A 21,012-nucleotide genomic window follows, 5' to 3' on the forward strand; every position below is an offset into this window, starting at 1 on the left:
TGTGGGGAAATTGTGTGCATATACGCGTATCAGCACCCAGACACAAAATCAGTTGGACACACAATATATAAACGTACAGAATCATGGACACATGCAAACATACAAATTTCAAGCTTTCTTTTTCTTTTTTTCTTTTTTTGCTTTTTAGGGCCGCACCAGCGGCATATGGAGGTTCTCAGGCTAGGGGTCCAATCGGAGCTACAGCTGCTGGCCTACACCACAGCCACAGCCATGCGGGATCCGAGCCACATCTGTGATCTACACCACAGCTCACGGCAACGCCGGATCCTTAACCCACCAAGCAAGGCCAGGGATCAAACCCATATCCTCATGGATACGAGTTGGGTTTGTAGCCCCTGAGCCACAAGGGGAACTCCCTCAAGTCTGCTTTTTATTGACACAGAGACAAAATCAGATGGATGGGAGTTCCCGTCATCGCTCAGTGATTAACGAATCCGACTAGGAACCATGAGGTTGCAGGTTCGATCCCTGCCCTTGCTCTGTGGGTTAAAGATCCAGCGTTGCCATGAGCTGTGGTATAGGGTGCAGATGCAGCTTGGATCCAGCGTTGCTGTGGCTCTGGTGTAGGCCGGCGGCTACAGCTCTGATTAGATCCCTAGCCTGGGAACCTCCATATGCCGCAGGAGCAGCCCCAGGAAAGGCAAAAAGACAAAAAAAAAAAAAAATCAGATGGATGGACAGTATGCAGGACCCTAAGACTCTTGAACATAAAAGACGATGTAGTGTGTGGAGTTCCCATTGTGGCTAAGTGGTAAGGAACGTGACTTGTATCCATGAGGATGGGGGTTTGATCCCTGGCCTTACTCAGTGGGTTAAGGATCTCACATTGCTGTGAGCTGTAGTGTAGGTCGCAGACTCAGCTCACATTTGGTGTGGCTGTGGCTGTGGTGTGGGCTGGCAGCTGCAGCTCCACTTCGACCCCTAGCCTGGGAACTTCCATATGCCACATGTGCGGCCCTGAGAAGCGGAAAAAAAAATGATGCATGTGTGTTTAATACAGAGGCCTGCCTATATATAGACACAATGCTGGATACACTCACAAAATAACAAGACATACAAAACTGGCTGAATGCATGATAGAAAATTGGGCCAACAAAATCTAAGAACATGAGGAAAAAATCATAGATAAAGACACCCCAGGACATACAATCATATAGAATTACTGTGTGTGTGCTGAATGCACAATGCATCTCTACAGGTGTACCTTCTCCAAGATATTGTGGGTTCCATCCCAGATCACCACAATAAGTGGAGGTCACAATAAGGCAAGTCACATGAATTTTTTGCTTTCCCAGTACACATAAAAGTTATGTTTATACTGTATTCTATAAGTGTGTGATACATCTAAATGTCTAAAAGAAAATAATGTATACACCTTAATTGAAATGCTTTATTGCTAAAAGATGCTAACCATCACCTGCCAACACAGGGTTTCCACAAACCTTCAATGTGTAAAAAATGCAGTGCCTGTGAAACACAATAAAGCGAAGTGCAGTAAGACAAGGTCTGCCTGGACTTACATCCGCACAATGCCAGGGGCATGCATCATTTACGAAGACACACATACACACCCCACGGGGGGTCTTACCTTGCCCATCCCAGAGTGCGCATGCCCCATCTTCACAACCACAGGGTACGTTGTGCTGCTGAGCTGGTAGGGTGGAAAGGCAGAGCCTGGTCAAGGGGGGGGGGCAGGGCCAACCGCCCGGAGTGTGGGTGGTGCTTGGGGGGGAGCTCATCCAGCAGGAGCCACTTTCCCAGAAAAGGTGGGTCAGAGATAAGGAGTCAGCAGCTGGGGTTCCCACAGCACCTCTGAGCCCAGGATCGAACCCAGAGCCCTGCCTGCCTGTCCCTCCCTCCACCACCCCCAAGTTCCAGACTTCCCGCCTCTGCTTTCCTGGGCAGAGGCAGGGGGTAAGGGTGGGGGACTTTTCCGGAAAAGGGAAAGTTTGTTTTTACAGTGAATGGATGATAAAGAAGTGAGTGTGTGCAAATGTGTGCGTGGGGGTGTGGTGGTGAGCATGTAGCAACTGGACCCCTCAGCCAGACACACAAACCCTCAGAACTCAGATCTGTACAGCCACACCAGAGGTTCCCACGCCCGCTGAGACCCAAGCGATGAAAAGACCCACCACCGTTCTAAATGTACAGCAGAAACTGGCACAACATTCTAAATCAACTATACTTTTTTAAAAAAATTAAGAAAGACCCACCACCAACACAGGCTCCAGAGTGCGCCTTGCTCTCTGGCTGCGCAGAGACCCACACAGTCAGCCAGCCCCGCAGCACACACTCAGCACTCACAGCCACACAATCAACATTTTGGGGCACAGGCATACACAGAGCCTTCCTCTCACCCAAATCCACAAAACAGAGGGACCCACAACGTGAAGGGTTTACCCATGCCACACGAACAACCCTCAGAGGCACAGCCACAGAATGCAGAGACACGCACAACTCTCACAGGCACACACAACAGAAGTGGGCACATATTCAAGATTCACAGATACACATGCAACCCTCCTGGGCATGGGCACGACAAACAGAAGGACCCACGCCGCATACAGAGGCACACACACTTCTAGGCATTCACACAACCACCGAGACTCATGACACAGAGACTCACATCACACCCCTGGGTGCACAAGGGCACACGCGTGCGCGCACACACACACACACACACACACACAAACACACATGACGTGTCTTGCTGTCTATACCAATGGAGAGGCATGCACACAACCAGAGACACCCACAACCTCCTAAGTATATGGACAACACCCCAGGGTGTGTGTGTGCACACACACTCACACCCATTCAGGCATGGGGATACAAGTCTCCTTGGCGGGGTAGAGGGGACCCAGTCGGCCGACCCCAGCCCCACCATGGAGGGGATGCATGTGCAAGGTCATGCCCTCCCTCCGCTGTGCCCACGGGCGACCGGGTAGAGGATGGCGTTCCGGGAGGGGCTGCTGAGGCGGCAGCGGTTCCTGGTTCCCGACAGGCACAGGAAACCCGTGGGGTCAGGGTGACCCAGTGACCGACTGACCTTCAGGTCTCACCCTCCCTCTGCTCCCCCCCCCACCCTCCGACTTCCCTCCTTTCACAAATGACTGGCGTCAGGATGGGGTGCTGACGGGCGCCAAGTTGTTCCTGGGAGCCTCCAGGTAGCGTTCCAGCGAGAACAAGGCAGACGCTGCAAGTGACGTAAAGCAGGCGCGCACGCAGCTTACAGAGGTGACAGCACATCCCTCAATTACATGCATGCCCAGACGCGCCGTACAGAGGCAGGCACGACTCCAGAAGCAACACAAAACACACTGGGCTGCCCAGAACCCTCGAGTACACACGCAAGCACACACACCGGACACACAGAGAGGCACACATCACCTAAAGGCACGCACAGAGGCGGAGACGGCGGGGAGCTGTGCCCAAGCGCACAGGTACACACCGTGAGGTTTTCGGGCCCTTTTCAGCAACCCTCTTGGTTTCCTCTGGACGTGAGCCTGAACACCACACTGTGTGTATGTGTATTTGTGTGTCCGCACATGTGTGCGTCCAGGGAGCTCTGAACACTGGGATCCCGTGGTGAGCCCCAGGTTTGAATCTTGGCCTCTCCTCTTCCTAAGGCCTTGTGCGACCCCAGGAGGGCCACTGAACCCTCTCGGCGCCTCAGTTTCCTGATCTGTACAAAGGGCACCCTCAGGTCCAAGCACTCGCTGTGGAGAGGGGGAATTGCCTGGTAACGCCCCCGCTGCACACCCAGCTGGACCCCACATGCCCCCCCACGCATCCAGCTTCCCAGATGGCCATACAGCTAGATACCCCTCCACGAAACCCCACCAGTTTCCAAACCTGCAGGATAACCCAGACTCCCCACCCCCCACCCCTCACGTGTAGACAGGCCGCAAAACCGTGCTGACTCGGGTTTCAGTTACAGAGCTGGCGTCAGAAACAGGGTTCAGTGGGGGGCCGCGGCAGGACTTTCCCTGCCCTCACTTCTCCCTTTGCCCCACCACTGACTTACTCAGCCCCCGTCTCATTCACTCTCACTCCCCACTTTCACAACCAGCTTCTCCAAATTCTTGGTTGACTTCCCTTCCCTCTTATCTGCCCCCCCCCCCCCCGCCCCACAACAGAGTCATCTCTTCCCTGTCATTCCTGGGCAGGTCACTCGACCCCTTTGTGTGTCTTGGTTTGCTCATCTTGTGTGATGACAACATGAACGCACTCCCAGACGGCGTGAGGAACACACTGGGCATTTTGGGAAAGATGCTTAGCACAGCATCTGGCACACAGGAAGCCTCCCTCCTCAAAAAGTGGTGGGCACTGTTATTATTATGGGTTTAACATCCCTAGGTGAGCCAATATTAATTACCGAGGAAGTCTTCGGCATTGACCAACAGATAAAGTATGAAGATTTTAGAGCGGTGCTTGATGCGCAGTAAGCACTCCGCAGTGCGGGCGGTAGTTCCTGCAGCGGTGATCTTGCGTTGGTGTCGACTGGGGCTAACCTCCCTGAGTTCATCAAGTTTAATCAGCTGGGGCGGGGGGGGGGGGATGGAGACTGGATGAGAGAATCACACGCAGGCTTCAGGGTGCAGTAGGCAGTCAGTGCTCCGTAAGTGGCTGTTAGCATCCCTACCATCATCATTATTATTGGTTTGTCTTCCCCGAACTAACTAAGGATGTTGATCCGCCCTCAGAGCCCTTTCCCAGGACCCCAGGGAAGATTCAGGCAGCATCTGGAAGCTGGTGGGCAGGGATTGCTTCACCCCGCCCCCCACCAGGGGCGTGGGAGGGTTGGTGGGGAAGGGGTAGGGCAGGATGGGAGGGGATGAGTTTTCTACTGACTCACTAGCCTCTTTCACCACCATTCGACTCCCCCCCACCCCAATGCTCATTAATTCACCGGCGACTTTTCCCGCTTGCCAGGACTCTGCCACGCCTGGGTTAAGATCCTGGTGCCAGTTACCCTGGCTTCCAATTCCAGCTGTGCCCGGTCATCCCGTGAAGGTTCATTTCATTTACGTCTCATCTCTAAAATGGGAATAATACCGGTACCCATCTCAGAGGCTTAGAGTGAGCTCTAAGTGAGATAAATGATGCTGAGAGCCCGGGCCACACTTGGTGCTATATAAGTGCTATTTGCCTGTGTATTCTGTGAGAAGGGGTAGGGCCCGGGCTCTGGCTCCAGGCCACCTGAGCTTAAATCCCAGTCCTGCCCCTGAGTGGCTTTGGAGAAATCATGTAACCTCTCTGTGCCTCAGTTTCCCCACTTTGTATCTCTCCACCATTCACCTGCCCCATCTCCCTCCACTGCTTCTACTTAATTTGCTTTCTGCCTTCCCCCGCCCAAGAAACGTTTATTGAAGGAATGCACTAATTCAGGCTTCAGTCACAGGGAGTTTGGGGGATGGGGGCGATCGATCAGAGAGACTTGGGAGACTTTCGGGCATTGCACGGAGTGGAATCGGGCCGGTGCCTGACGTGGAGATGGGGGAGGGGTGGTCAGGGTGAGGCTTGGTGGGGGGGGGGAGAGAGGGAGGGCGCATCTCCTTTTCGGCAGCCCCGGCCCGCCCCTTGGCCTCACGGATGGTGGGCGGATGAGTAATGCATCCAGGAAGCCTGGAGGCCTGTGGTTTCCCTTCCCGCTGCCACCCCGCCCCTCGCCGTGGACATTTATCCTCCGCTGCTCAGGCCCTGCCGCCATCGCCACAGACTCAGCGTCCAGAGAAGCTACACCAGAGGTAAGCAGGGGCTGAGGCGGCCCGCGAGGCCTGGAACCGGGCTGGAGCTTTCCTGCCAGATTCTCGGCTGCTCAGGCTGGCCAGCGGGTACCGGGACCCTGGGCTGGTCCAGGGGAAGAGGGTGGCTGGGGTGGGGGTGTCTGGAACTGCTCCCCCAGTCCTGACACTCGAAACTCCTTTGAAGCCCTGACATCCATCCCCAGCTCCCGCAAACCCAGGAGCCCCTAATGTCACAGATGCCTCCCATGCTGCCAACTCCCTTAAATTCCTTTCTGGTCCCCCCACCCAAACCCCTGAAGCTCCCTAAACTTGCCAAGGCTCCTAAATCTTCAACTTCCTAAACCTCAATGCTTCCTCTGCTCCCTAATCCCTCAGGCTCCACTCCCTAAACCCCCCTTCCCCTCCAAACTCCCCAACTTCCCTGCCTCCTCAACCTCTCAGTATGCGCAACCCCCAGACGCCCCACTTTCCCCCAAACTCCAAATTCCTCATCCCAGCTCCTCAACCTTCCAATGTCTTCAATATCCTTAAATCCTCCAACTCCCCCAGCCCTCCTTTTCCTGCAAACACTACAATCCCAGAACTCCCCACTCACCCAGTTCCCCTTGATCCCCTCAAATTCCACAACCCCTAAACTCTACCACCCCCCCGACCCTGGCCCCCTAAACTCCCCTGGGCGCTCAAATCCAAAAGGCCCTTAAAGTTCCCAAACTCTTCAACCCCGTGTTGCGGGGCAGGGGTAGGATGGGGTGCAAGGCCTGCCCAGGTCTGTGGATTGGCTGGGCTGGGGGCCCTCTGAACCCTCCTCCCCACCCCCGCAGAACAGATCATGGCCCCCTTTGCACCCCTGGCCTCTGGCATCCTGCTGCTGCTGTGGCTGACTGCCCCCAGCCGAGCCTGTACCTGCGTCCCACCCCACCCACAGACGGCCTTCTGCAGCTCCGACCTGGGTGAGTGTTCCCATCCTGCCCACACACCCTGTGCTCCGGTTTCCCTCAGTCCCCAGGGGCGTTCACTGTGGTGCCTGCCTCCAGAACAAATCCACTCTGCCCCACGCTGACTCTTGCTTTAGCCGCTCCGGCATCCGCACGCTTTCTTGATGACTCCAGGCCCTGTCCCCACCTCAGGGCCTTTGTACTGGCCCGTCGTCCTCGCCAGTCTCCACGTGGGTGGCTGCTTTAAATGTCACCTTCTCAGGGTGGCCTTCTCTGACCACCCTGTTCAAAACGTGAGCCCCTGGAGTTCCCGTCATGGCGCAGTGGAAACGAATCCGACTAGGAACCATGAGGGTGCGGGTTCGATCCCTGGCCTTGCTCAGTGGGTTAAGGATCTGGCGTTGCCGTGAGCTGTGGTGTAGGTCGCAGACGCAGCTCGGATCCCGAGTGGCTGTGGTTGTGGTGTAGGCGGGCAGCTACAGCCCTGATTAGACCCCTAGCCTGGGAACCTCCATATGCCGCAGGTGTGGCCCTAAAAAGCAAAACAAAACAAATGAACAAACAAAAAAACCCCCCAAAGCTTGAGCCTCTGATCCTTAGTACCCCTAATCCTCCTCATTCAGCTCTGAAGTTCCCCATCTCACGGAATATCTCCTAACCTTCCACACACTTAATTATTTTGCTTGTGTTTAGTCTGTTCCCTCCTGGCTAGAATGTGAGCTCCACGAGGGAAGAGATCGTCTGTGTTTTGTTCACTGTTGTGTCCCTAACACCCAGAATAGTGCCTGGCACAGAGCAAGGGCTCCAAAATGTTTGTTGAATGAACACATGATGAATATATGAAAAGGGCTTGAAGCAGTGCCTGGTGAAGTGTAGGCATTCAATATACAGACGGAGCCATTTACAAATGTGTAAACCATGTGTAAATGTGTGCTGTCTGGCATCCAGCAATCCCTATTTAAGTATGTGCTTTGCTAGCATTATTGTGATTATTTTATTTTCTTGGCTCACACAGCGCATTTGACTCATTTCTCTCTCTCTCTCTCTCTCTTTTTTTTTTGTCTTTTTAGGTCCACACCCGCGGCATATGGAGGTTCCCAGCCTAGGGGTCGAATTGGAGCTGTAGCCACTGGCCTACGCCACAGCCACAGCAACGCTGGATCCTTAACCCACTGAGCGAGGCCAGGGATCAAACCTGTGTCCTCATGGATGCTGGTCAGATTTGTTTCCCCTGAGCCACGACAGGAACACACTTGACTCATTTCTGCCCCTTCTCTCCTGCAGTCATCAGGGCCAAGTTTGTGGGAGCCCCAGAGTTCAACCAGACCGCCTCGTACAAGCGTTATGAGATCAAGATGACCAAGGTATTATTTCTCCTACCCTTTCCCCAGTAGTTCCCAGCATCTCCCTCCCCATCAGAATAAAAGCCTCTGGCCACCGGTTTGGTGAGGCAGTTAGCCGTGATCTCAGGATGCTCTAAGGCTTCAGAGAAGAGTGTGGAGCAGGAGGGTTATGTCAGTAAAAGACTCTTCCCCTCATCCACTGACAGATGTTCAAAGGGTTCAATGCCTTGGGGGATGCCCCTGACATCCGGTTCATCTACACCCCCGCCATGGAGAGCGTCTGCGGATACTTCCACAGGTCCCAGAACCGCAGCCAGGAGTTTCTCATAGCTGGTGAGGCACCGCCCTCTCGCCCTTTGCCTGGCAACCGCAAGGGAGGCGAGGCTCTGAGGGAAGGGTCCCAATTGAAATGGGAACCGCCCCAATCTCAGCCTATCAGAAGGCTGGGGCTTTGCCCACCGGGGGGGGGGGGTCTGTACTCCTGGGAACACCAATCGGAAGCCACCCTGCCCCTGGCTCAGCCAATCAGAAGCCGCCTGTTGATATTCTCCCCCACCCTCACTCCCACCCAGGACAACTGTGGAACGGGCACCTGCACATCACCACCTGCAGTTTTGTGGCTCCCTGGAACAGTCTGAGCTCAGCTCAGCGCCAGGGCTTCACCGAGATCTATGCTGCTGGCTGTGAGGAATGCACAGTGAGTGCCAGGACCCTACCCACCACCTGGAGGGCGGTCCTTGGGCTCTTCCCCCAAACCGTGGCTTGTTTCTTGCTCTCTCTATTCCTTGTCCCTAAGGCTGCTCCCGAAACCCTAGGGATGTCCCTGATCTCTTGCTGTTCCCCCAAATCTGAGACTGTTCCCTTTGGACATTCTGCTTGTTCCTTTGCCCTGTGTCTGATACCTGGGGATTCGCTGTTCCCTGGACCTCCTGGCTGCTTCCCGTCCCTCTAACTCCCCCTTGTGACTGTTCTGCTGCTCTGACTGTTCCAAGACAGCTGGCCCTGACCCCAGAGGCTGGCTTTGAGCCCCACGGCTCCTTCTTCTGCCTGCCTGGAGGGAGACCCACCTGACTGTCTGCCCGTATTCCACCACCCCCCCCCCCGCGCCACCATTCCAGAAAACTGATCCTTTCCCTGGATTACTGTCAATCTCGCCAAGCCCAATTGGCTGTTCCCCTCGATGGGAGGGACTGTTCTTGAGTCACCTGGGGTGACACTAAGTCTCCCAGCAGCTCCATGTTGAAAGTTGGGGAGAGGAAAGGTCTTCTCTGGAGGGGAGGCAGGGCAGGAGAAGCCCTCAGAGATGCGCCTCCCCTCCCCTCCTCCAGGTGTTTCCCTGCACATCCATCCCCTGCAAACTGCAGAGTGACACTCACTGCTTGTGGACAGACCAGCTCCTCACAGGCTCTGACAAGGGCTTCCAGAGCCGCCACCTTGCCTGCATGCCCCGGGAGCCAGGAATGTGCACCTGGCAGTCCTTGCGGCCCCGGGTGGCCTGAATCCTGCGCCCAGCAGAAGCCGAAACCTGCACAGTGTTCACCTCTCTTCCCGCTCCCACCTGTCTTTCTCCAAGATGATGAAATAAAGAACTACCACCCAGCAGGCAGTGTCCCTGCATCGTATCTGCGAACAAACTCATGTCACTGAGGACCCCGGGGAGGAGGGGGGAACCCCCCGGGACCAAGGCTGGGGGGAGGTGGGGGGGGGTGTCAGATGCTTTTTTATATTTTACATAAAGTTTGAGGCACTGGGAATAAGTCTCTCCATTGGCATTAGCGCTGGTGTCTGCACCATCAGTAATGACCATTCAGCCTGCCTTATTAGCCGCGACTCGTCGGATCATCTCTCTACTCGATACTTTTAAACATTTGAGTAGATTACTCTGCAGCTCCTGTCTGCACCGTGGGCTCTCCAGTTCAGAAATTATCCCACTGCTGCCAAATCACTACCTCATTGGCCAATACCTCATTCATAAATCCCTCCAGTTGAAAAGATCATTGACATATGCCCTATCAATTGGTACACAGCTTTCCTCCTTGCCTCAGGCACTGTCCCAATGTCATCCAGCTAGGACGTTTTACCCCATCCAAACCTGGGGGTGTTAATGTCCCCATTCTTGGTTCTGCACCGTGGGTCTGACTTGAGTGAAAGGGGGAGACTCCCCAGGAGGCCGAGAGGCCCCCTCACAACATAACCCAGCCAGGGACTCTGGAAGTAAAGGGTAGCCCTGGTCCTCCACCCATGGCCTGCGGGAGATTCCTTGGAAGCAGGTGTTTGGGGGAAAAAGGAGGGATGGGGAAGAAGGTGTGATCTGCAAATCCCCAAACTCTGCCCTTCTCCCTGCTCCCCGACCTCTCCCTTCACTCCTCCGACCAGCTTTGAAGGACATGTCGACAGCAGTGAAGAGGAGCAGGCTCCAAATCAGGACCAACCAGGTGCCTCACCCCACCTTTCCCCACTGCGCCCCCCAACACACGCGCCTTCCCCTACACAGCTGTCCCCTCAGCAAAACGGAGGCCTCTAGGAGTTCCTGTTGTGGCTCAGCAGTTAATGAACCCAACTAGCATCCATGAGGATACGGGTTCGATCCCTGGCCTCGCTCAGTGGGTTAAGGATCTGGCATTGCCGTGAGCTGTGGTGTAGCTCGCAGACGTGGCTGGGATCCTGTGTGGCTGTGGCCGTGGTGTAGGCCAGCAGCTGTAGCTCCAATTGGACCCATAACCTGGGAACCTCCATAGGCAGCAGGTGTGGCCCTAAAAAAACAAACAAACAAAAAATACCCAAAACAAAACCAAAAAACTGAGGCCTCTAGATGGGAGCCTTCCCTTCCCGGTTCTTCTTCCCCCATAAAAACTGAGTGGGAGACCCTTCAAACACTCTCTTCCTCAGACCTTCCTGCTTCTACAGCTGGTACCTGCCGCCTACCATCCAAACATCCTGACTCAAGTGAGGCCCTGGGCACTGGACTTTCAAATTGGCACAAACATTCAGTGGAACACTCAAGTGTCCTGTCGACCTGCATCGGCTTTACATACACCTTCTTTTTTGAAGGAAAAGACCTCTCAAATTCCCTTCGGGCTACCCACTGGTGCTACCAACAAGGTCTCCTCCAGGGTGTTTTGGGATATCGAGCGTGGCCCCCTGAATCCTCTGTGGGCCTGTCCTTTTGCACTACTGGGAGGTTCCCCCAGGGCCCATGGTATGTTCCAGGAATGCGTGGATTTTTTTTTTTTCCTTTTAGGGCCGCACCCATGGCATGTGGAGGTTCCCAGGCTAGGGGTTGACTTGGAGCTGTAGCCGCCGGCCTGCACCACAGCCACAGCCACATGGGATCCGAGCCATATCTGCAATCTACACCACAGTTCACAGCGACGCCGGATCCTTAACCCACTGAGCGAGGCCAGAGATCAAACTTGCATCCTCAGGGACACTAGCTGGGTTCATAACCCACTGAGCCACAATGGGAACTCTGGATGGGTGAATTTTGAGAGTTTGAGCAACCCTACACAGATACATCCAGTAACAATTTCTATGTCAACGTCTACACCTTGCTTATGTTATGCCCTGGGAGGATCTGAACCCTGTCCACCAAAAGGGGCAAATGGCAGCCTATGCTGAAGGGTCCACGTATAAGGCAAGGACTTAGGCCCCGGTGGCCCTGTTGGTATTGGCTCAGCTGCCAGCAGGAGTTTGGCAGCTCTTGACAGTTCACCAAACGCTAGTGCCAGCTTCCCACATTCTTACCCTGGCCCCTGAACCCAGGGCCTATTCCCTGAGTGCTTGGCTATTTAATCCCTGGGGAAAAGGTGAAGTAGAAAGTGGCAGAAGAAGGATGGAGCCTAGTGTGGGGGGGGCCGCTCTCCTGCCGACCTGCCCACGTGGATCAGGACCAAAAAGCGTCGTGGGGCTGACCAGCCGGCCCTACTGCAGCCCTTTCCACAGAGTCTAGAACAGCATCCAAGGCCACCTCTCCCAGTCCCCAGCAGGGCTTTCTGGTTGGATATCTGTAGTCCTGGGCTCACTACATCCCCCATCGCTCTTCTAGAAACTTCACTAAAGTGAGGGAAATAAGTTACTCCCCCCCCCCCACTAGCATTCCGTGTGTCTGTGTGTGAACCTCTGCTTGCAAGAGACTCTGATGGCTGAGCAGAAGCACACGGGGGTGGCAGCCCTGTAAGGTGTGACGCGTGGGGTCCAGCCCCACGGGTAGCCTGGAAGCTGGCTGTTCCCTCACCCGAGCCTCAGGACTTCTCCCAAAAGAAGGGCCTCGCAGTCTCTACGCAGAATCCTCCTGAGGTCTGTGCTAGGGTTGGAGGATGATGAATGGATGTATTCGCCCACTGGGTTGGGGGGGGGGGCGGCTAAAATATATGAAGCTCTCGTAACAACTTCCTGGGTAACATTACTAACAGTGATTTTAATTTCTAGACCGGCAGTGTAGTATAGTGGTTAAGAGCATAAACACTAGAGTCAGATCATTTGCAATTTTTTTTTTTTTTTTTTGTCTTTTTAGGGCCGCATCCACGGCATATGGAGGCTCCCAGGCTAGGGGTTGAATTGGAGCTGTAGTTGCCAGCCTACACCACAGCCACAGCAACACAGGATCCGAGCCGCATCTGCAACCTACACCACAGCTCACGGTAATGACGGATCCTCAACCCACCGAGTGAGGCCAGGGATTGAACCTGGGTTCTCATGGATGCCGGTCAGATTCGTTTCCGCTGAGCCAGGACTGGAACTCTAGATCATCTGCATTTAAACCCGCCCCTTCCATGTACCAGCTCTGAGTCCTTGGGGAAATCTTATTACCTCTTTAAAACAAACTTTTTTTGGAGTTCCTGTCGTGGCTTGGTTAACGAATCCGACTAGGAACCATGAGGTTGCAGGTTCAATCCCTGGCCTTGATCACTGGGTTAAGGATCTGGCGTTGCCATGAGCTGTGGTGTAGGTCGAAGATGCGCTCAGATCCCGCGTTGCTGTGGCTGTGGTGTAGGCCAGCAGCTATAGCTCCGATTTGGCCCCTAGCCTGGGAACCTCCATATGCCATGGGTGCGGCCCTAGAAAATACAAAAAAAAAAAAAAAATTATTTTTGGTTGCATCTACAGCCTGTGCAAGTTCCCAAGCCAGGGATCAAACCCATGCCACGTCAGTGACCAGAGCTGCTGCAGTGACAATGCCAGATCCTTAACCCATTGTGCCACAAGGGAACTCCCACATTACCTTTTTATGACTCAGTTTCCACATTTGTAAAGTTGGCACAAAAAGAATGCCTAATTCATAGGGATGATGTGACTTTACATGTAAATTGCCTGGAACAGTGCTTGGCACACAGCACTTATAAATATTAATTAGTAGTAGTATGATAAATGTAATTTAATATATAACGTTAGTAGTGATCATTCTTATCATGAGTAATTATTTGCAATATTGAAAATCATGTATAATGTCAGGAGGGATAATTTACAGTATTGGAAATAATGTATAATGTCAGTGGTAATGAATAAATGCGCCCCAGAAACCTTAGTTTAATTTGTGATCCTGATAAGCTCCCCTGGAGATGTTACAAATATTTACTACCCTCGTATGTTATTTTTTTCTCATTATTGTGATACTTGTACACTGCTTCCCACTGCGCAAATTACTCCACTTAAAAATACCAACTTTTTTCTTTTTGCTTTTTTAGGGCTGCACCCGTGGCATGTGGAGGTTCCCAGGCTAGGAGGTGAATCGGAGCTGTAGCTACCAGCCTACACCACAGCCACAGCAACACAAGATCTGGGCTGCATCTGCAACCTATACCACAGCTCACAGCAGTGCCAGATCCTTAACCCACTGAGCAAGGCCAGGGATCGAACCTGCGTCCTCATGGATACTAGTCAGATTCATTAACCTCTGAGCCATGACAGGAGGTCCCCCAAATACCAACATTTTCAAAGACTTCTGAGGACAATCCCTAACCTCCCCCCCGCCCCAGTGATAACATTCCCCTCTATGAAGTCCTCGCTGTGGACAAATCACATTTATAAATCTCTACTGATGCCAAGACTACAGGTGACAAATCTCTAAGCCTGTGGTAAATCTTTCCTTCGAAAAGTCCTGCCTCTTCACTGTACAAATTCCCTATTTCACAAATACCCTACTCACAAACACCTCTGTTGCTCTACCTCCTTATTCATAAATAACCCATTAACATATCTCCATTGATGACCCCGACTGCCAAATCTCCCCATTCACAAATACCCAGGAGTAATCTATCACCCACTGATGGACCCCAGTAACTAACAGTTCCCTTCATAATTACCCAATCCATTGGCCTATCTCCTATGATCTCAGCTGACAAATCTCTTTATTCATAAATACCTTTCAATGACATAATTCTCATTGACAACTTCTATTGACAAATCTTTCCATTCATGCATCCGACTGGCATATCTCTCCATTCCTATGCCTATTAAAATGTTCCCATTGTCAAATCTTCCCATTCAAAAATATCCATCATCGAGATCTACCTTACTGACTTTGTTTTCGGCCCCACCAACCTCATGTGCAAGTTTCCCGGCTAGGGATCGAACTTAAGCCAAAGCAATGACAAAGCAGAATCCTTAACCCAATGTACCACAAGGGAATTCCAGTATCTACCTCACTGATAAGCCCATTTAAAAATTTTCCATTTATAAAACCCCATTCATCCATACAGCCCTTACTGATTGACGACTGCCCCCTACCCCCCACCACTGCCCAGACCCATTTCCCCATTCTTAGATATCTCTAGTTGGAAAATCTTCCTACTGGAACAGCTCTCAATATATGACCCCATATGTTGAAACATCTTTCCACATTCCCCAGTAACTGAAGAAGAGGTAGATTTCTGTAAGACCAGTCCTTCCTTTTTATCAGCAGTGACTGACACCTATATCTCACTCTCCAGTCTTGGACACCTTCTATGCCAGTAGTGGTGAAATCTGAGGACCAACCCCATTCATACTGTAGAGCACCCACCAAAGGAAATGATTAGGGCATGATTCCCGGGACTCATCCTCATTAAGACCATGAGGCACTATGAGCTCACATCACCAGGACACCCTGCTCACCTCTTCCCCATACCTGTCTTCTCACCAAAACACAAGTCCCTGGTCTTGCTCTGGCTGAGGGAATAGGTCGGGTTTTTGGTTTTTGTTTTTTAGGGGCGTAGGTATGGCATATGGAAATTCCTGGGCTAAGGGTCGAATCAGAGCTACAGCTACCAGTCTACGCCACAGCCACAGCAACATGAAATCCGAGCCGCATCTGCAACCTACACTGCAGCTCACAGCTACGCTGGACCCTTAACCCACTGAGTGAGGCCAGGGATCGAACCCACATCCTCATGGATACTAGTCGGGTTCATTTCTGCTGAGTCACAAAGGGAACTCCGTTGGATTTTTGAAACCTAAAAATTACTGATGCGATACTAAGGCCCCAGCTCCTTGCCCCACAAATGCTCCTCAGACCCATGTCCCTCTCCCTTTTCTTCATAATCAGCATCTGAAAGGGGTCCTCAAACTCCACATCATGAAAGAGCTCAAATATAAAGAGCAACATGGTTATATATCTCCACACCCACCAAGAACAGCTGTGGTGACATCCACAAGGAGAATTCCTCATCATGAGTTGGCCAGCCTGTCCCTTCCCTGCATGGACGCCTCATCCTTGGGCTTCTCTGTCCCTTCCCTGGGGCATTCTTCCACCAAGTTCTCCCAACCCCAGGACACTGTACTCCCAATTTCAGCCCACTGCAGAAAATCCCATCCCCATTCCATAGTGTCCTGAATCTTTAGGACCGTCCACTTGGGGATCACAGTCTGTCCCAGCAAAGGGACATCTGGTCACACTTTACTGACCCTTAGGGCATGGCATAGGCTCTAGGCTCTTGGAGGGAAGGGAACCGGCACTGGGTTGTGGAGCCTTGGAAGGGGCTCAGGGAAGGAGCATATCAGGGAGGCATCCTGAATATCCACAGGTAAGGATGCCAACGGGCCTTGAGTGCACCCCTCAGGGAGGCCTGCAGCCACAGCTCCAGGTCTTCCCTGTTTTAGCTGCTCCCTGCTTCTATTTGCCACTTCCTACTTCCTTACCCCAGCTCCTGATCCCCTGCCCCTGTTCCTTCTCCATGTTCTACCCCCTTCCCCACTCCAGCACCCTCTCCTCCCTCTCTTCTTGCTTCTCGGTTCCCTACCCCTCCTTTACTTGCTGTCCACTGTTCCCTTTCACAGTCCCTACCCCACCAACCCTTGCCCATCCTTAGCCCCTGTGGTCCTTCTCTTCCAGGAGCAGAAGCTATGAAGAGAAAGAAGCATGTGGAGTAGTAGGGTTCTGCCAGGTACCTGCCTGCCACCCCCGTGAAGCCGCAAACCTGAATCCCAACCTTGTACGGTGACCATGGAGGAACTCTGGTCTGCCTGGGCACTGGCAAGAAGAACGTGAAGCCATGCACTTGGCTGTCATCTCTATGCACCTTAAATCTGCTATTGAATCCTCTTGTATAATAGCCTCTGGCCTTGGACCCAGACTTCTGCTCAGCCATGGTGAGCTGGGGATGCTCCACCTTCTTCAACCTCACAAACCAATCGAAGGCTATCAACTCCCCCATCCCCTCAAGCCTCCCAGGACCACCAACTTCTAACTGTGCTGGGGAATCTATCTGGTTCATGTTCTATCTCTTGATCTTGGTGTTGGTGACAGGAACGTGTCCACTTTGTGAAAATTCAGTGAGTGGCACACTTATGATATGTTCCCTTTTCTGAACTTGTTCTGCCTCAATGAAATTGGCCCCTCGGAGCTCCCGTTGTGGCTCATGGTTCATGAACCTGACTAGTAACCATGAGGATGTGGGTTCGATCCCTGGCCCCGCTCAGTGGGTCAAGGATCCAGCATTGCCGTGAGCTGTGGTGTAGGTGGCAGACGCGGCTCGGATCCTACATTGCTGTGGCTGTGGCATAGGTTGGTGGCTACGGCTCCGATTCAACCCCTAGCCTGGGAACCTCCATATGCCGCGGGTGTGGACCTAAAAAGATTAAAAAAAAAAAAAAAAAAAGAAAGAAATTGGCCCCTCAAAAGAAACCTCCCATAAGCTACAAGGATATATTGTATAGCACAGGGCATGTAGCCAATATTTTATAAGAACTATAAATGGAGTATAATCTAGAAAAATCATGAATCACTATGTTGTATGCCTAGAACTAATATGCTATTGGAAACCAACTCTACCTCAATAAAAAAGAATAAGTTAAAAAAAAAGAAAGCAGGAGTTCCCGTCGTGGCGCAGTGGTTAACGAATCCGACTAGGAACCATGAGGTTGCGGGTTCGGTCCCTGCCCTTGCTCAGTGGGTTAACAATCCAGCGTTGCCGTGAGCTGTGGTGTAGGTTGCAGATGCGGCTCGGATCCCGAGTTGCTGTGGCTCTGGAGTAGGCCGGACCCTAGCCTGGGAATCTCCATATGCCGTGGGAGCGGCCCAAAGAAATAGCAAAAAGACAAAAAAAAAAAAAAAAAAAAAAAAAGAAAGCAAGGAGTTTCCACTGTGGTGCAACAAGATCTCTGGTGTCTCTGCAGTGCCAGGACGCAGGTTTGAACTCCAGCCTGGCACAGTGGGTTAAAGGATCTGGCATTACTGCAGCTGCAGTGTAGGTCGCAACTGCAGCTCTGATCTGATCCCTGGCCTGGGGACTCTGTATGCCACAGGGGGGCCAAAAAGAAAAAAGAAAAAACTGGGGGAGAAAAAGCAACCCTCCCCACCCTATTAACATACCTCCCTTGCTCCTTCCTTCAATTGCTCCCTGACTCCTGCTCTTTCCCTTTCGCACAATCCCTGCATCCCTGGCCCTGTTGAATCTCATCCAGAAACACCCCCTCTTTCTTTCTTTTCTTTTTCTTTTTTGTCTTTTTACGGCTGCACCCATGGCATATGGAGGTTCCCACACTAGGGGTCTAATCGGAGCTACAGCTGCCAGCCTACACCACAGCCACAGCAATGCGGGATCCGAGCTACGTCTGTGACCTACACCACAGCTCACAGCAACGCCAGATCCTTAACCCGCTGAGTGAGGCCAGGGATCGAATCTGCAACCTTATGGATACTAGTCGGGTTCATTAACCACTGAGCTATAACAGGAACTCTCAAAACATCCTTTCTTCACAGCACAGGACCATGAATCCTGGGCCCAGGGAAGGGACTGGACCAGAGGGGCCTTGGAGTTGGATCCACCTGCCATATTGCGAACCCTCTGCAAATACTGGCTGAGCCATAAATCACCTGGACTGCTGGTAGCAAGGGAAGGAAGTCCCTATTCCCACAGCACCCTGCCCACTAGCTCTACATGACCAAGTGGATGTAAGTAGATCACCAGGCTAGGGAAGGCAGGGTGAAGAGAAGCCAAACTATGCTTAACAAGGTCCTCTCATGTGCCCCACCCCTGACTGGTGACTACTTATTTTTTATTTAAAAAATTTTTTTGGCTGTGCTCATGGCATGCAAAAGTTCCCAGGCCAGGGATCAAACGTGTGCCACAGCAGCGACCCAAGCCACTGCAGTGACAGCGCTGGCTCCTTAATCCACTGAACCACACAGGAACTCCATTGGTGACTAGAGACACTGAGCTGAGCATCCCTGAGGATTCCTGGTGGTCTGCAATCTGGACAGGAGTGGATGGGGTGGTGTGGCCAGAGTACTGATACGTGTTTGCCATCCCAGCTTCAATGTACGGGGTGGGGCAGAACTGCTCCCACAAATCCAGGCCTAGCTTTTGCCTTTCCATGTTGCACAGTGGGGTTGGAGACAAAAGAGGAAATAGGGGAGGCCAGCTGACCTGCGGAGAGTCTAATGCTTCTGCCACCGCCTGCCACCATTATCCACCATTAACTCTGTCTTCTTCCTGGCCCCTGAAGTCCTGTTCTTTCTGTCCCTGACAAAAATAACCTCTGCACAGCTACAGAACAGCCAGGAGGTGTATCTGCCCTACTAGATATCTGGAAATAATGAGCAAATACAGTTATTAAGACAGTACCACATTGAAACAGGCATAGAGAAAGTGACCAATGGATTCGAACAGAGAGTCCTGAACCTGCCCTCCCTATACATGGGGTTTTAGGATAGGACAGAGGTGGCATTTCAGATCAGTGGGGAAAAAAGAGTTGCTTCTAATGAAAAAGATGAAGCTGGATCCCTACGTATCTCCCATGGTATATGAAAGTTTCAAAGAACATATGGAATAAAGACTTTTGCAAGAGCGCTACTTGATTGCAATGTTGAAAACAGTGTTATGTAAGTGGATGGATGTGATGATGGCCATTCCGTAATACATGGAGGGAAGTGTTAAAGAACACATGTAATATGTACAATGGAATACTACTCAGTCATAAAAAGGACATGATGCCATTTGTAGCAACATGGATGCAGCTAGAGATTCTCATACTAAAAGAAGTCAGAAAGAGAAAGACAAATACCATATGGTATCATTGATATGTGGAATCTAAAATACAGCACAAATGAACCTACCTACAGAACAGAAACAGACTCACAGACATAGAGAACAGATGTGTGGTTGCCAAGAGGGAGGCGGGGAGGAACAGGATGGACTGGGAGTTTGGGGTTAGTGGATGCAAACTATTCCATTTGGAATGGATAAGCAATGAGGTCCTACTGTACAGCACCGGGAACTCTATTCAGTATCTTGGGATAGAACATGATGGAAGATAATATGAGAAAAAGAATGTATGTACATGTATGACTGGATTACTTTGAGGTACAGCAGAAACTGGCACAACATTGTAACTCAACTATACCTTAATTTTAAAAAAGAACACATGTCATAAGATGTTTCTACGAGTGCTAAAAAGAAAATCAATTTCAGATGGATGAAAAATACAAACGTCAAAAACAGAGCTTGCTACTTATCATCTACTAACTTTCCATTTGTACATAGATCTCTATCTAGACTTTTGATTTTTTTCCCTTTAGTCCATTAGTTTGTCTATTCATGTGTCAGCATCACATTGCTCAAATTAGAAAAGCTTCATAAAATGTTTGCTGGCAAAGGCATCAACCTCCATGTAGGCTGGTAGGGCTAGTCCCCCCATCACAGCTCTTCTTTTTAGGGTTTTCCTGGCTATTCTTGCACGTTTACTTTTCCATATAAACTTTGCTACCAACTTGTCCAGCTCCAGGGAACAGCTTATGGATATATTTTTGGGGATCACATTACATTTTTTTTTCTTTTTTGGCCGTGTGCACAGCATGCAGAAATTCCTGGGCCAAGGATCGAACCCGTGCCACAGCAGCAACCCAAGCCACGGCAGTGACACACCACATCCTTAACCCACTGCACCACCAGGGAACTCCCAACACATTACATTTATACACTAAAAATAGAGACGTGAGAAGGGGAACTGACATCTTTATGATATTACTTCATCCTCTCCACAAATAAGGAATGTCTTTCCATTTGTTTAAGTCAACTTTTGACTCTTTCAAGAGTGCTTTAAACTTTTCCTCATATAAGTTTGCACGCTCCTTGTTAAATTTATCCTGAAGTATTTTATCTTTTTGGTTGGTACCTTAAATGGGATTTTTTCTTCTATCTGGTTATTTGTGGGTATGAAAACTACTGATTTCTGTATGCCGATTTTATATCCTGCTATAATACTAAATTACGTTATTGTTTGAATTAGCTTTGCTACTGGTTCTCTGGGGGGGTTTCCAGGTCAACTGTCATATCATCTATAAATAGAGATAATTTTTACAAGCTCTTTACCCATTCTTACATCTATAATTGTTCTGCTTGGTCTAACTTCTTTGGTCTAATAACTCTAAATACAATGTTGAAAAGGAGTGGGGACAGTGGGCACTTTGCCCTGTTTCTGACCTTAGTGGAAATGCTTTCAATGTTGTCCCATGACATTTTTTGGCGGGGGGCAGGGCATGTCTGT

General features: G+C 51.2%; 2 protein-coding genes across 3 annotated transcripts in view; one reads left to right on the top strand and one right to left on the bottom strand.

The window, feature by feature from the left end:
* Positions 1–21,012, bottom strand: part of SYN1 (synapsin I) — a 51,977-nt gene that overhangs the window by 6,399 nt on the left and 24,566 nt on the right. For both annotated transcript variants that reach the window (XM_005657788.2, NM_001141988.1), the window contains 1 exon segment: positions 1,610–1,672. In XM_005657788.2, the coding sequence (XP_005657845.1) occupies positions 1,610–1,672 (63 nt within the window).
* Positions 6,600–9,639, top strand: TIMP1 (TIMP metallopeptidase inhibitor 1; the record flags this gene model as incomplete). The annotated part of the gene is given in 5 exon segments (NM_213857.1): positions 6,600–6,721; positions 7,991–8,070; positions 8,256–8,382; positions 8,622–8,746; positions 9,378–9,639. Coding segments are annotated over 5 exon segments (624 nt in total). The 3' UTR covers positions 9,549–9,639.

The sequence above is a fragment of the Sus scrofa genome, chromosome X (assembly GCF_054392235.1).
Source record: "Sus scrofa isolate SSC_HxYL_T2T_F1_AM1 chromosome X, Sscrofa_HxYL_maternal_Yorkshire_Landrace_v2.0, whole genome shotgun sequence".
Classification (NCBI taxonomy): domain Eukaryota; kingdom Metazoa; phylum Chordata; class Mammalia; order Artiodactyla; family Suidae; genus Sus; species Sus scrofa.